General features: G+C 44.3%; 2 protein-coding genes across 6 annotated transcripts in view; both read left to right on the top strand.

Annotated features, from left to right (window-relative positions):
* Positions 1-14,763, top strand: part of LOC132235739 (protocadherin alpha-C2) — a 158,141-nt gene that overhangs the window by 57,620 nt on the left and 85,758 nt on the right. Inside the window, exon 1 of one of the 5 annotated variants that reach the window (XM_059698611.1) lies at positions 10,858-13,361. The exons of the other annotated variants lie outside the window; for them this stretch is intronic. Coding sequence (XP_059554594.1) covers positions 10,968-13,361 — 2,394 coding nt within the window. The 5' untranslated portion in view covers positions 10,858-10,967. Of the gene's footprint in view, positions 1-10,857; positions 13,362-14,763 lie in introns of those variants that run through there. 5 annotated transcript variants of the gene reach the window in all.
* LOC132235737 (protocadherin alpha-11-like) lies at positions 1,126-3,644 on the top strand. Its single transcript, XM_059698598.1, is given in 2 exon segments — positions 1,126-3,501; positions 3,503-3,644. Coding segments are annotated over 2 exon segments (2,409 nt in total). The 5' UTR covers positions 1,126-1,218; the 3' UTR covers positions 3,629-3,644.

Here is a 14,763-nt window from a genome sequence, read left to right on the forward strand (position 1 = left end):
ATGTCATTTATTTTGTTTTGGATAAAATTATGATCTTAAACCTAAAATTCTTTTAACAAGATGCAGGTCAGCTGTTTTCATGAAAATATCTTAACTAGATATACAAAAAACCAATATAGATAACTTAGAAATGCCAATATGGTATAGACATTTTCATGGTGGTTTTTATTTATTTCATTGAATGATAATGAAATTCATCATTGAAAAGATGACTTCTGTCATATCATTGACACTAATAGTGTCACTATTGTCATACCTCATATTATACTGTGAGCATTGCAACTTACATGATCATATAGAATTTACATGAAATATAAATTTAATTTACATCAATAAATGTCTCCCTTGCGAATTCTATGTTTTAAACTGCCAAATTTGGAAAAATATTTTTGTTTTTCTTGTTCTTCAATAGATATAAAGGTGTTTACAATAAGTTCACAATTAAATGTAACACTGTCAACAATAAAATAAAATAAAACTTATAGAAGATCACAAATGTATCAGAGCTAAGGAAAATATAAGTAGAAGGCAAGTGCACATAGGTGGGAACACAATATGCAGGATTTAAGAATAAATAGTTTTTATTAAAACTTTAATTTTGTCCTTGAGTTTCCTAGCAGTCAAAGTAACAAGGGAGACTAGAAGTAAAACAATTCAAATTTGATAATATTTGTATGAGGAACAATACCCATAGGAAGTGTTTAACCATAGTTTTATAAAGTTATTCTTAGAATCGATCTCTCTGTATATATGTAGGTGAGTAAAAGAATAATTTTATAACTTTAAATCAAACATAGGAACAAGAATTTAAATTTGATGTTAGTCAATACTAAAATGCCATTTCCCACCTACTATCAATTTTAATATGGCTTAAAATCTGAATATTCCATAAATAAGTACTTTGAAAATAATACCTTGGGGTTAAAATATCAGGAAACATGAGAAATTATTTTTTTCTTTAAGTGAAATTCTGCGATATTGGGTGTAGTGCACAATACTCACAATTTCAGGCACAAGGTGTCGCTCTTTACTTGATGAAAAGAGTTCAATCAAGGGTTGGTCTGACCATCCAGGAACTCCCCATATAAAACGACTCCATCAAGCCGGTCGCTACTGTTAACGGATCCTATGAAGCTTCTAAAAAATTCAGCGAGATTTTAAACCCGAAACTGGAGTCTCTGGTACTGTAAGTGTAAAGAATCATTTTTTTGCAATTTAATGTCGTGTGCAATGTTTGGGGTTCAAAGAGCGGGATTGGACACTCAGCAACTGCTGCTGTCGCTTCTGCTATTCGCGCTCTGGGAGGCTGGGAGCGGCCAGGTCCACTACTCGGTCCCCGAGGAGGCCAAGCACGGCACCTTCGTGGGCCGCATCGCACAGGACCTGGGGCTGGAGCTGGCGGAGCTGGTGCCGCGCCTGTTCCGGGTGGCGTCCAAAGGCCGCGGGGACCTTCTGGAGGTAAATCTGCAGAATGGCATTTTGTTTGTGAATTCTCGGATCGACCGCGAGGAGCTGTGCGGGCGGAGCGCGGAGTGCAGCATCCACCTGGAGGTGGTGGTGGAGAGGCCGCTGCAGGTTTTCCATGTGGAGGTGGAGGTGAAGGACATTAACGACAACCCGCCGGTGTTCTCTCTCAGAGAACAAAAGCTGCTGATTCCGGAATCGAAGCCACCTGACTCTCATTTTCCTCTAGAGGGCGCCTCAGATGCGGATATAGGAGAGAATGCTCTATTGACTTACAGACTAAGTCAAAATGAATATTTTTCTTTAGAATTACCAAGAAATAATAAGCAGACTAATAGACTATCACTTACACTAAAGAAGTCTCTGGATAGGGAGAAAACTCCGGAAATTAGTTTGCTACTGACGGCTGCAGACCAGGGAAAGCCGGAGCTAACCGGCACGGCTCAGCTTTTCATCTGCATCTTGGATACTAACGACAATGAACCAGAATTTGAACAACCAGAATACAAGGTGAGATTAATGGAAAACTCAGCTAAAGAAACGTTTGTGATAAAATTGAACGCTACAGATCTAGATGAAGGAGTCAATGGGGAGGTCACATACTCCTTGTTGTCCGTTAAGCCCGATGGAAAACCCTTATTCACAATAGGTAAAAATAGTGGAGAGGTGAGGGTCAATGGAACGTTAGATTATGAAAAAAACAAATTTTATGAAATTGAAGTACAGGCCACAGATAAGGGAAATCCTCCAATGGCAGGTCACTGTACAGTCTGGGTAGAAATCTTAGATGCCAATGATAATGTGCCTGAAATCACCGTGACTTCCCTGTTTCTCCCAGTACCAGAGACCACTCAGCCTAGTACAGTCATTGCGTTAATTAGTGTATCCGACCGCGATTCTGGTGCGAATGGACAGGTGATCTGTTCTCTAACATCCGAAGTTCCCTTCAAGATCATGTCCACGTTCAAGAACTACTACTCACTAGTGCTGGACAGCGCCCTGGACCGCGAGAAGGTGTCACACTACGAGTTGGTGGTGACAGCGCGGGACGGGGGCTCGCCTTCTCTGTCGTCCACAGCCAGCGTGTCCGTGGAGGTGGCCGACGTGAACGACAACGCGCCGCTGTTCGCGCAGCCCGAGTACACGGTGTTCGTGAAGGAGAACAACCCGCCCGGCCGCCACATCTTCACGGTGTCGGCGCGGGACTCGGACGCGCAGGAGAACGCGCTGGTGTCCTACTCGCTGGTGGAGCGGCGGGTGGGCGAGCGCGCGCTGTCGAGCTACGTGTCGGTGCACGCGGAGAGCGGCCAGGTGTACGCGCTGCAGCCTCTGGACCACGAGGAGCTGGAGCTGCTGCAGTTCCAGGTGAGCGCGCGCGACGCGGGCGAGCCTCCTCTGGGCAGCACCGTGACGCTGCAGGTGTTCGTGCTGGACGAGAACGACAACGCGCCCGCGCTGCTGCCTCCGGCTCCGGGCGGCCCGGGCGGTGCTGGGAGCGAGCTGGTGTCGCGGTCGGTGGGCGCGGGCCAGGTGGTGGCGAAGGTGCGCGCGGTGGACGCGGACTCGGGCTACAACGCGTGGCTGTGCTATGAGCTGCTGCCGGCGGCGGGTGGTGCGCGCGGCCCGTTCCGCGTGGGGCTGTACACGGGCGAGGTCAGCACGACGCGCGCCCTGGACGAGGCGGACTCTCCGCAGCAGCGCCTGCTGGTGCTGGTGAAGGACCATGGGGAGCCGGCGCTTATGGCCACGGCCACTGTGCTGCTGTCGCTGGTGGACAGCAACCAGGCGCCTAAGGCCTCATCGCGAATGTCGTCGGCGGGGGTCACAGGCCCAGAGGTGGCGCTGTTGGACGTGAACGTGTACCTGATCATCGCTATCTGCGCAGTGTCCAGCCTGTTGGTGCTCACGCTGATTCTGTACACGGCTCTGCGGTGCTCGGCACCGGCCAATGAGGGCGCATGTGGGCCGGGGAAGCCCGTGCTGGTGTGCTCCAGCGCGGTGGGGAGCTGGTCTTACTCACAGCAGAAGCGACAGAGGGTGTGCTCTGGGGAGGGGCCGCCTAAGGCAGACCTCATGGCCTTCAGTCCCAGTCTTCCTCCTGGTCCGCATAAAGAAGATGGAGGGGAAAGGCAGGAAACCGGGTCAAATCATTTTGAGCAGGTGAGTGCTATAGGTTCTCTCTTTTTTGAAGTCTAAGTTAAAATTTTAATTGATTTTATTTAAAAAAACATTTTTATTGATTTCAGAGAGGAAGGCAGAGGGAGAGATAGAAAAATCAATGATGAAATGTTATGGGTTCACTCAGCGAGATAGACCACCGACTCAGAATTTAAATTTAAGAGCCTTTATTAAGCTGGCCAGCTGACTACAGTTACAGCACCCTGCCGAAGCAGAGGCTGAACTGCAGCGATGACTACAGGAGTTACATTTTATTATTAAATTCTGTGGAGGCCCAGAGAAAAATGTGTCTTTCAAATTCTGGGGCCCCCATATGGAGGAAACTCTCTTTATACTTTTTCCAGTCCTTTGTCTCCCAAATTTGGAATGAGACTTCTGGGCCTTCTGAGAAAGAAGGCCTGTGTGCTGGGAAGGGGCCATGAGACCATATCTCAAGGCCTGGCCTGATGTCAGTACCTTCCTATCTATGTGTTTTAGGAACAGACAGCACAGCATGACCCATCTGGCTGAAGCACCAGATATGCAGCCCAGCATAGAGAGAGAACCATTGATTGGCTGCTTCCTGCACGCCCCCACCCCCACTGGGCATGTGCCCTTGACTTGAATTGAACCGCGACCCTTTATTCTGCAGGCTGAAGCTCTATCCACTGATCCAAAACAGCTAGGGCTAAGTTAATTTTTAAAAAATCCAGTTTATTTCATTGACAATTTTAATGAATATTGTGTATTTTGAATATTCTTTTAAAGAACAATGTTAGTGAAATGCCATGATACAATTAAAAAATCAAGGTGACTCAAAACTTTTAATTGAGTTTTACAGAGAGGAAAGTGTGTGTGTGTGTGTGTGTGTGTGTGTGTGTGTGTGTGTGTGTGAGAGAGAGAGAGAGAGAGAGAGAGAGAGAGAGAGAGAGAGAGACGAGAACCTTGGTCAACTTTCTCCCAAATTTCTCCAACAAGGAATCAAAAGGAACCCTGTGTATGCGCCCTGACTGGGAATCAAACCCACCACCTTTTGGGATGACACTCTAACTTACTGAGCCACACCAGCCAGGGCAATGCAATTGGGATCACATGAAGAATTCAGTTTTTTAGCCATTAAGTGTCCTATTTCTTCTAATGTTTTGTTAGAAAATATAAGATTGACTTTCCTATTATCACTTTGTTAGAAATATTTCTAATTATCATTGATCTACTCAGGTAACTATTGTATCTCTAATCCTCAGTAATGTAGATAATCACTATGGATTCTCATTCTCTTTGTCTTTTAACAGCCTTTTGCCTTGATATTTTTATCTTATTAGATCACTTAACTTTTCTCACTTCAGGCTCATATCAATGACAGAGCACTCTATTAGGATTGAAAGAATTTACCTTTCTTTTTCTGTGGTGTTAAACATTCATCATACATTTATTGCTCATTAGATAATCATTAATTTTTACTACTGATAAGATAAAACTTGCTTTAATATTATTTGCGTTAAAAATGCAGTCTTGCATTCTAGTATGCTTCTTTCATTGAAATAATATAATTGAAAGTTCTGTTCATTTTTATTTTGTTCTATGAAATGGGTAGAGATTTATTTATTATACTAGTTGTCTGGTGCACAAAATTTGTGCACATTGAAAGGGAATTAATTAGAGGAACATAATTTGGACTCACTATCTAATATCAATAATATGTGAGTGTGAGGCAGTCCGTGTTTCTGAAATTCAATGACATGAATTTTAGCTATTACTTTGCCAAGTAAATGGCATTTACAGATATCATTTAAAAGATCATTTGGCTTAATATTAAAAACTCTGGCTACCAAGTTAGGTCTGTTTTCAACTTTTTGCCAGTGTTGTAAATTGTTTGCAATATCTGCCCATTTGGGGTTGCATGTCATGGTTATGAATAAATCGGGCTTGACATACTTAATTACAATTGCCATGGCATCCTGATATTACTACTGCATATTTTTGGGACTACCCTCAAAGATGATGGAAGTATTATCATTTTACCAATCGGCACATTGTCATTTTCAGATCTAGATTTGAGATAATCTATCAAACCACTATATTTTTCAACTCTCAACTTAGATTGGTTTGCTTTGATGAAATTTATCCGATTGGCCTCCATTTTTAAATATGAATCCACGAAAAACTGTTGAGTTAATTTTCCTGCATTTAAAATAGGATTGAACGTGTCCCACACAGAGAGATGAAATCCATAATACTGCATTTGTGTGACTCGTGTCCTTACATTTTGTCTAGTATTATTGTCGATTACACTGTTGTCTCTGAGTCTTAATGCAATATCTGTTCCCCAGCCTTTTTAACAATGTGAAAAAAGAATAGGATATGTCATTGCATCTAATGTAGGAAGCAGGATATTGATTTGTTTCATTTTAGTGGCATTTGGATTATTGGGATCTGGTTTACAATGAATGAGTAAGTCCCTTTCAAAAGGAGGTTCTCCATCTTCATTTCTGAATATGACAGCAACCTCGGTTACACGGGGAGAATTATATCTACCTGGGTCACTGTTATGATCCTATTTAATTGACATTGTTACTTCTGTGGAGCAATATCTTTTGCTGCTGCTTCAGATTGGGCTTCCTTTTCTACCTCATGTAGCATCTTGTTAATGCTACATGATTTTGTTAATTCATTTATTTCATGCATGAGGTTGTTGATGTTGATTATGAGTCTTTCTGAGCAGCTCTGGTTTTCTGGCATTGCTAATCTTTTACTTGTAGCTTTGTCTGTATCCAAAATATAAGTTGAGCAAGCTTCTGAAAAACACCATGTGAAGGATGTAAAGTTCCAGTATGGTGATAAACTTGTCCATGTATTCTAAAACAGTATGGCCCATATCCTGATGGTGATGCAATATTTGCATCCATGGAAGCAAATGCAAAAGAACTATTTATGGAACAAATATTTTCCATGAATTTTTTACTGTCAGAATCTTCGTTTGTCATTAATCTTTTTAAATATGCCGGGTAATCTGGAAAATGTATATCATTTGGACAGATATTCCCTTTGCTACAACATCAAGTAAATTTCCCATTGGATGGTTTTTCATCAGAGAAATTTAGTGATAGGCAAAATTCACATCTAACAGTCATTCCACCACAACTATGTTCGAGAATTGCATCCTCATGTACTTCATTTTTGCTGAGAAGGCATTTCCTACCAGTATTGGTAGTACTTGTTGTTGACTGTTCTCTAGACATATTCTGTCATTGCTACCACCTTCTTTCAACTTCAAAGGCATGTTGGTCTTTAGACATTTTCTGTCAATGACACTGGTGTTTTTTGGCACCAGAGCGACATGTTTCCAGTAGCTGGTCTTCAGATACATTCTGTCACAGGCGCTGCCTTCTTTCAAGATCAGATGCACTTTGATCTTCAGACATTTTCTGTCGATAACACCAGCATCTTTTGGCTGCGGAACTATGTTGTATCAACAGTTGTTCTTTAGACATAGTCCCACCTCTCTACTGTCACTGTCTGAGATGCAGGTGAATGAGAGTCCTTGCTGTCAGGCCGCTGAGAGCTCTCTGACCAATGGCTGATTCTGGCTGATTCTGTGGGGGTGGGACTTCCTCCTCCCTGCTGTCAGTTTCCACAGCTGTGATGAGGAAGCTGGGGTGACAGAGGGAGCCATATCCTCCAAGCCACCCTCTCTCTTGCTCTGTTCTATGTCCAGCAGCCTCCTGCTCTGCCAAGTCCTCCAAACCTCCCACTCTCCGCCCACTCTCCTGCTCTGCTCTCTGCTGGCGAAGGTCCTGGGAGCCCGCAGGAGTGGCTAGGCATGGCTGGCCTCGCCTCCCAGGGCCTGCGAGGGTCCCAGGAGCCAGCAGCCGCATTGCCTCCCGGGGCGCTTGACACCTGCACATGCAAATCAACCTGCCAGCTTTGTCAGGTTAATTTGCATATGCACTCCTGATTGGCCGGTGAGCATAGTGGGGGGACGGTCAATTTACATGTTTCTCTTTTATTATATAGGATACTCAACCAGAACTCCTAGATTTATGCTTCCAAGTAAACTAGGCAAATAAGGTTATTTATATTATGCAATCAAGTCATTCAAATTTGCTAAACGCATGTGTATAGGCTTATAGTATCTGCAAAACATTCTAGTTGGCAATTTTCCCGTTTTTTGTTTTTTTAAAGATTTATCTAGGAAGGAAAAAGTTAACTGTGATAACATGAAGCCTGTTGACAATGATCAGTTTCATTCATATCACCTTTTAAATTTTCTATCTTTTAATGCTTTATTTCTAATGTCTGTGAAATTATCTTTCCATTCGGTATCACACCTGAAGTTTCTAGCAAAGATCATTTACCGCTAGGTCATTTTTCTAATTCACTGGTTCTTAGCTACATGCAGGGTGATGGAATCATTGACCTCTTTGGGAATCCAACAAAAGTCACATGTGGCCATTCTCCCCTTAAAATTACACAGCATACCATTTGGCATAATATTGCAGGACCCATGCTGAAACCCATTCTTGGACCTCTGGTCATGACCCTTTGAACCTCAGTATTAATGGGCTAAAAACATTCTTTATTTCAAAGTAGGCAACCAGATTAAAATATAAGAGATTTCAGACTCAAAAGTGATTAAAACATCATATCTTTTATGAAACTATCCTATATAATAAAAGCCTAGGTGTTGCCACATGCAATGTCATCACAAGATGGCCACCACAAGATGGCTGGCAGGAGAGGGAAGTTGTGGGTGATCAGACCAGCAGGGGAAGGCAGTTGGGGGCAAACAGGCCAGCAGGGGAGGGCAGTTGGGGGTGATCGGGCCAGCAGGGGAGGGCAGTTGGGGGTGATCAGGCCAGCAGGGGAGCAGTTAGGCGTCAATCAAACCAGCAAAGGAGCTGTTAACGGGCAATCAGGCTGGCAGGCAGAAGCGGTTAGGGGCAATCAGGTAGACAGGCAGGCGAGTGGTTAGGAGCCAGCAGTCCAGGATTGTGAGAGGGATGTCTGACTGCCAGTTTAGACCCAATCCCGATTGGGCCTAAAGCAGCAGTCAGATATTCCCCAAGGGGTCCCAGATTGGAGAGGGTGCAGGCTGGGCTGAGGGACCCCCCCCCCCCGTGCACAAATTTCATGCACTGGGCCTCTAGTGTTGATATAAGAAGAGAGACATTGAGTTCATATTGATGACATTACTTTGGGTAAATCATCTGAGAACCAGTTGGTGGGAAAGAGGTTGAGAATTTGAGACAAGAGGGAAAAGAATATGGAGGAATCTTTGTAGGCATCTGGGAATAGTTAATTATGCATTCATCTGAGGGCCCAATTGAAGTAAAAGTGAGAGTAAACCTATAGAGAATAAAGTCTCATATCTAAATGACTATCTTATACTGAGAAGCTTGATATGAAGAAAATGGGTAGTTAGGCTGTGTGCTGGAAGCTAAAGAAAACATTAGAGTTGATTAAATAATTTTTGTATTTGTCCTATACAAACAAAAAACACGGACTCGAAATTATTTTGCTATTAATTTAATGTAATTGATATTAGCAAATCATTTTATTGATATGTTAAAATATACAGAAAAGGAAGTATTAGGAATGGACATTGGGCTTAATAATGTGTTTTTTAATTCTGCATGTGGTTTTACTGTTTCATTCATTATTATCTAAAGGATAAAGTAAATGAATGAAGTGAAAAAAAGAGAAAATATTAGAGGTGTAATAGTATAAGTAGGTGAGTGTCTGGAAGGGTATGTTTTAAATGATTGACTATGCAGTCTAGATTAGGTAGAAAGGTAAGTGAGATAAGTTAGGGCCTGATAAACAAGAACAATTAGAAAGAATCAAGGGGTTATTCTCATTGTAAGAGAAAAGCTATGTTGCCCTGGCCAGTGTGGCTCAGTTGATTGGGCATCATCTCATACACCCAAAAGCTTGCTGGTTCAATTCCTAGTCATGGCACATGCCCTGGTTGCTGGTTCGATCCCTGGTAGGGGGCATCCAGGAGGCATCCGATTGATGTTTCTCCTTCTCCCTCTCTCTCTAAAACTCAATAAAAAAATCTTAAAACAATAAAGCTATGTTAATAAAAGTCAGGGAGCAGGAGAGGAAGATAAATATGAAGATAAGAGAATACCAAATACATTACTCAAATTTTCAGAGTGGAACAAAAATACAGAAATGATCTCAACTATTATTTCCTGCAGTTTGCACAGAACAGGCAAGAGAATTATTGGAGCTATTCCATATCTTTCATAGCACTACTTGGCCTGGAACTTGGGGCCTGGTAATGTTAGTTATAGCAATAGCTTAAGGTAATATTCCCTTCCTCTCTTCCTTTTGTTAACATCTGTGTCAACCTGTTGTTGCTTGGAAAATCAGTCAATTTTAATGATAGTAAGATTTCCCCCAGTGATGGTGTAAGATGGGGAAGGGAGGTTTAACCTATTGATAAGTAATTTATATTCTGCCAAATACATAATTCTTGGCATGCTAGTTATTGGCATGTTTTATACAAAGAGAATCCAGAACTTTAAAGCACTGTTATATCTAAATGTCCTAAAATGTTGTGTTTATGCACACATACACATTCCCATGTAAATGCCTACACACACTGGACACTTACTTAAAATACAAATATTTTAGTCACATTTCACAGTCATATTTGGGGTAATTTATAAACATGATGTATTTATTTAAAATCTGGTTTATTACTTATTATTATTTTCCATGTTCATACGTTTTATTATGGGATTGGTTATATTTCCATTTGGAGTCCATGGCTGTAGTGTTGAGCCGATCTCAAAAAATATTACAGGAAAAGAACATTCTCACCAAAACCTACAAAGCTTCACAGAAGTAGAGGCTGATTTTCAAAAGTCAATGTACAATACTCCCCCTCTTAAAATTCTGCATGGAAGTTTTACCCATGCAAAAATATACTTATGAAAAAAGGAACTCATCAACCATTTTTCAATGAACAACCAATGATGAGCAGAATACAGTGACTTACTGCTTTTGGAAAGAAAAACAGTTACCGATCTGCAGTGAAAAACCTCACAAAAGGTAAAACAAAAACAAAAACAAAAACGAAATACCCTACCAAAATGGAAAATATGAAGACAATCATTTTACACTTACACATTCATGCGCAGGGTGTCGCTCTTCACTGAGAACGTTTCCTCTAAGAACGCGCCTCCGCTTCTTCCTCCTGCAGAACATTTGGCGTATAGTGGAAAACCTCTAGCGAATTCTCCCGGATAGAAGGCCGTATAATTGGACCTTGAGAGTCAGTTTGAGGTAAGGTATTCTATATACTTCAGATATTTCTGAAGCCTTTTGAGTGTACCATGCTGTTTTCCCGGCGAGGAGGCCCAGGAACCCGACGTTTGCTGTTCTCGCTTTTGCTCCTCGCAGCCTGGAAGGCGGGGAGCGGTCAGGTTCACTACTCGGTCCCCGAGGAGGCCAAGCACGGCACCTTCGTGGGCCGCATCGCGCAGGACCTGGGGCTGGAGCTGGCGGAGCTGGTGCCGCGCCTGTTCCGGGTGGCGTCCAAAGACCGCGGGGACCTTCTGGAGGTAAATCTGCAGAATGGCATTTTGTTTGTGAATTCTCGGATCGACCGCGAGGAGCTGTGCGGGCGGAGGGCGGAGTGCAGCATCCACCTGGAGGTGGTGGTGGAGCGGCCGCTGCAGGTTTTCCACGTGGAGGTGGAGGTGAAGGATATTAACGACAATCCGCCTGTGTTTCCTGAAAATAAGAAAAGAATAATCATTGCAGAATCTAGACCTCCGGAAACTCGGTTTCCACTAGATGGCGCTTCCGATGCAGATGTTGGAGTAAACTCCGCTTTGACCTACCGAATGGATCCCAGCGATTATTTCGCTTTGGACACACAACATAACCGTCAACAAACGTCTTCGTTATCACTTGTGTTGAGGAAATCATTGGACAGAGAGGAAATCCAGGAACATAGGTTATTATTGACAGCCACTGATGGAGGTAAACCCGAGCTGACCGGCACAGTTCAGCTGCTGATCACAGTTCTGGATGTGAATGACAACGCCCCAGAATTTGACAAATTCATTTACAAGGTGAAAGTTTCAGAGAACGCATTTAATGGAACATTAGTGTTCAAGCTAAATGCCACAGATCCTGATGATGGGATAAATGGAGATATAATCTACTCATTTAGAAGGCCTGTGTCGCCTGCAGTATTGAATGCATTTATCATAAATCCCAACAGTGGAGAAATTAGGACCAAAGGTAAACTGGATTTTGAAGAAGAGAAATTTTATGAAATATCCGTTGAGGCAGTTGACCAGGGGAATATTCCCATGGCGGGTCATTGTACCATTTTGGTGGAAATACTAGACATAAATGATAACACTCCAGAAGTTGCTATCACTTCTCTGTCACTCCCGGTGCCAGAGGATGCTCAGGTGGGCACCGTCATTGCCTTGGTCAGCGTGTCCGACCGTGACTCTGGCACTAACGGACAGGTGACCTGCTTATTAACACCGCATGTCCCCTTTAAGCTGGTGTCCACCTTCAAGAATTACTATTCACTGGTTCTGGACAGCACCCTGGACCGTGAGAGCGTGTCGGGCTATGCTGTAGTAGTGACCGCGCGGGACGGGGGCTCGCCTTCTCTGTCGGCCACAGCCAGCCTGTCCGTGGAGGTGGCCGACGTGAACGACAACGCGCCGCTGTTCGCGCAGCCCGAGTACACGGTGTTCGTGAAGGAGAACAACCCGCCCGGCCGCCACATCTTCACGGTGTCGGCGCGGGACTCGGACGCGCAGGAGAACGCGCGGGTGTCCTACTCGCTGGTGGAGCGGCGGGTGGGCGAGCGCGCGCTGTCGAGCTACGTGTCGGTGCACGCGGAGAGCGGCCAGGTGTACGCGCTGCAGCCTCTGGACCACGAGGAGCTGGAGCTGCTGCAGTTCCAGGTGAGCGCGCGCGACGCGGGCGAGCCTCCTCTGGGCAGCAACGTGACGCTGCAGGTGTTCGTGCTGGACGAGAACGACAACGCGCCCGCGCTGCTGCCTCCGGCTCCGGGCGGCCCGGGCGGTGCTGGGAGCGAGCTGGTGTCGCGGTCGGTGGGCGCGGGCCAGGTGGTGGCGAAGGTGCGCGCGGTGGACGCGGACTCGGGCTACAACGCGTGGCTGTGCTATGAGCTGCTGCCGGCGGCGGGTGGTGCGCGCGGCCCGTTCCGCGTGGGGCTGTACACGGGCGAGATCAGCACGACGCGCGCCCTGGACGAGGCGGACTCTCCGCAGCAGCGCCTGCTGGTGCTGGTGAAGGACCATGGGGAGCCGGCGCTGGCGGTCACGGCCACTGTGCTGCTGACGCTGGTGGACAGCGGCCAGGCGCCAAAAGCCTCGTCGGGAATGTTGGCGGGGGTCACGGGCCCAGAGGTGGCGCTGTTGGACGTGAACGTGTACCTGATCATCGCTATCTGCGCGGTGTCCAGCCTGCTGGTGCTCACGCTGATTCTATACCTGGCTCTGCGGTGCTCGACGCCTCCCACCGAGGGCGGGTGCGGGCGGGGGAAGCCCGTGCTGGTGTGCTCCAGCGCGGTGGGGAGCTTGTTGTACTCACAACAGAGGCGGCAGAGGGTGTGCTCTGGGGAGGGGCCGCCCAAGACGGACCTCATGGCCTTCAGTCCCAGCCTACCTCCTTGTCTGATTTCTTCAGAGGGAACAGGTGAAAAAGAAGCAGATTTAGAACATTTGAAAGAGGTGAGTTCATATGTAAAGTTGTCTTTCTATTTCCCTCTTCCTCATAGTTTTTGCTTTAAGGTTAATCTTTAAATTTTCTGGTCATTGTCATGGTATTTAATGAGTGTTATTGACATATGAGTTTATTCTTTAGTCAGAAATCCTAAGTCAAAAACAGTTTTTGTTGTATTCTTAATAGTTGGTAAATATTGAGTATGTGAGCATTTGTAAGAAACAACATATTGTGAATACTTAAGCATTTAGAAAACATTTACATGAAGCTAACCACAATTTTAAAAATTTAAATCTATTTAAAACATTTACAATATACCCACATACATGTTTTATTTTAAAGAGTATAAAAACTTTTTATATAAACGTCTTTTTAAGAGGTGCATTAAAAAACAAAAAGCCTTGCCCTAGCTGGGTTGGCTCAGTGGATAGAGCATCAGCCTGCGGAATGAAAGGTCTAGGCTTTGATTCTAGTCAAGGGCACATGCCCGCATTTGGGGCTTGATCTCCAGTAGGGGGCCTGCTGGAGGCCACTGATCAATGATTCTTTCTCATCATTGATGTTTCCATCACTCTCTCTTCCTCTCCCTTCCTTTCTGAAATCAATAAAAATATATTAAAAAAACAAAACCATAAACCCAAAAAGCCTTGTGTTGGTCCCTCTGCGTTTTCCTCTAGGCACATCTGCATTTCCCTGTCAGGTTTTCATATCTGATGTGATTTTCCTTTCACATTTCATTGGCACATGTATAAGCATGTCACCACCATAAAATTCTATTATTATTACTAGAGGCTCAGCACGCGAAATCGTGTAAGACCCAGAGTCCCTCCCGCCACCACGGGGGGTCCCATTCAATGCACCTAATGGGACCGCTCATTTGGTCCCTTCCGGCCACTGGCTTTTTATAGATTGGATAAATAATACAAGTCATGGACAATTATGTACTTTTTTAAAAACCTGGATAATGCACTTGCCAACTTCCCAACCCATATGCTGCTATTGTCACTTATTTTAATTCTACATGTATTTTACATCTTTAAAAATATCTTTATTGTTGAAAGTATTGAATATACCCCTTCTTTCAACTCCCCCCCCCACCATTGACCTCTTCTAGCCGGCCCCCAACCCCTACCCCAGGTCTTAACCACCCTATTGTCTGTGTCCATATGTTATTCACATATGTATACAAGTTCTTTGGTTGATCTCTTTCCACCTACTCACCCTCCCCCGCCTTCCATCTGAGATACCACAGTCTATTCCATGTTTCTATGTCTTTGGATCTATTTTGTTCAAGAGTTTATTTTGTTCATTGGATTCCACATATGAGCGAGGTCATGATATTCTCAAGATCCATCCATGTTGTTGTAAATGTCTTTTCTGATGACTGGGTAGTATTTCTTTATATATATG

Source organism: Myotis daubentonii, chromosome 5, assembly GCF_963259705.1.
Source record: "Myotis daubentonii chromosome 5, mMyoDau2.1, whole genome shotgun sequence".
NCBI lineage: Eukaryota > Metazoa > Chordata > Mammalia > Chiroptera > Vespertilionidae > Myotis > Myotis daubentonii.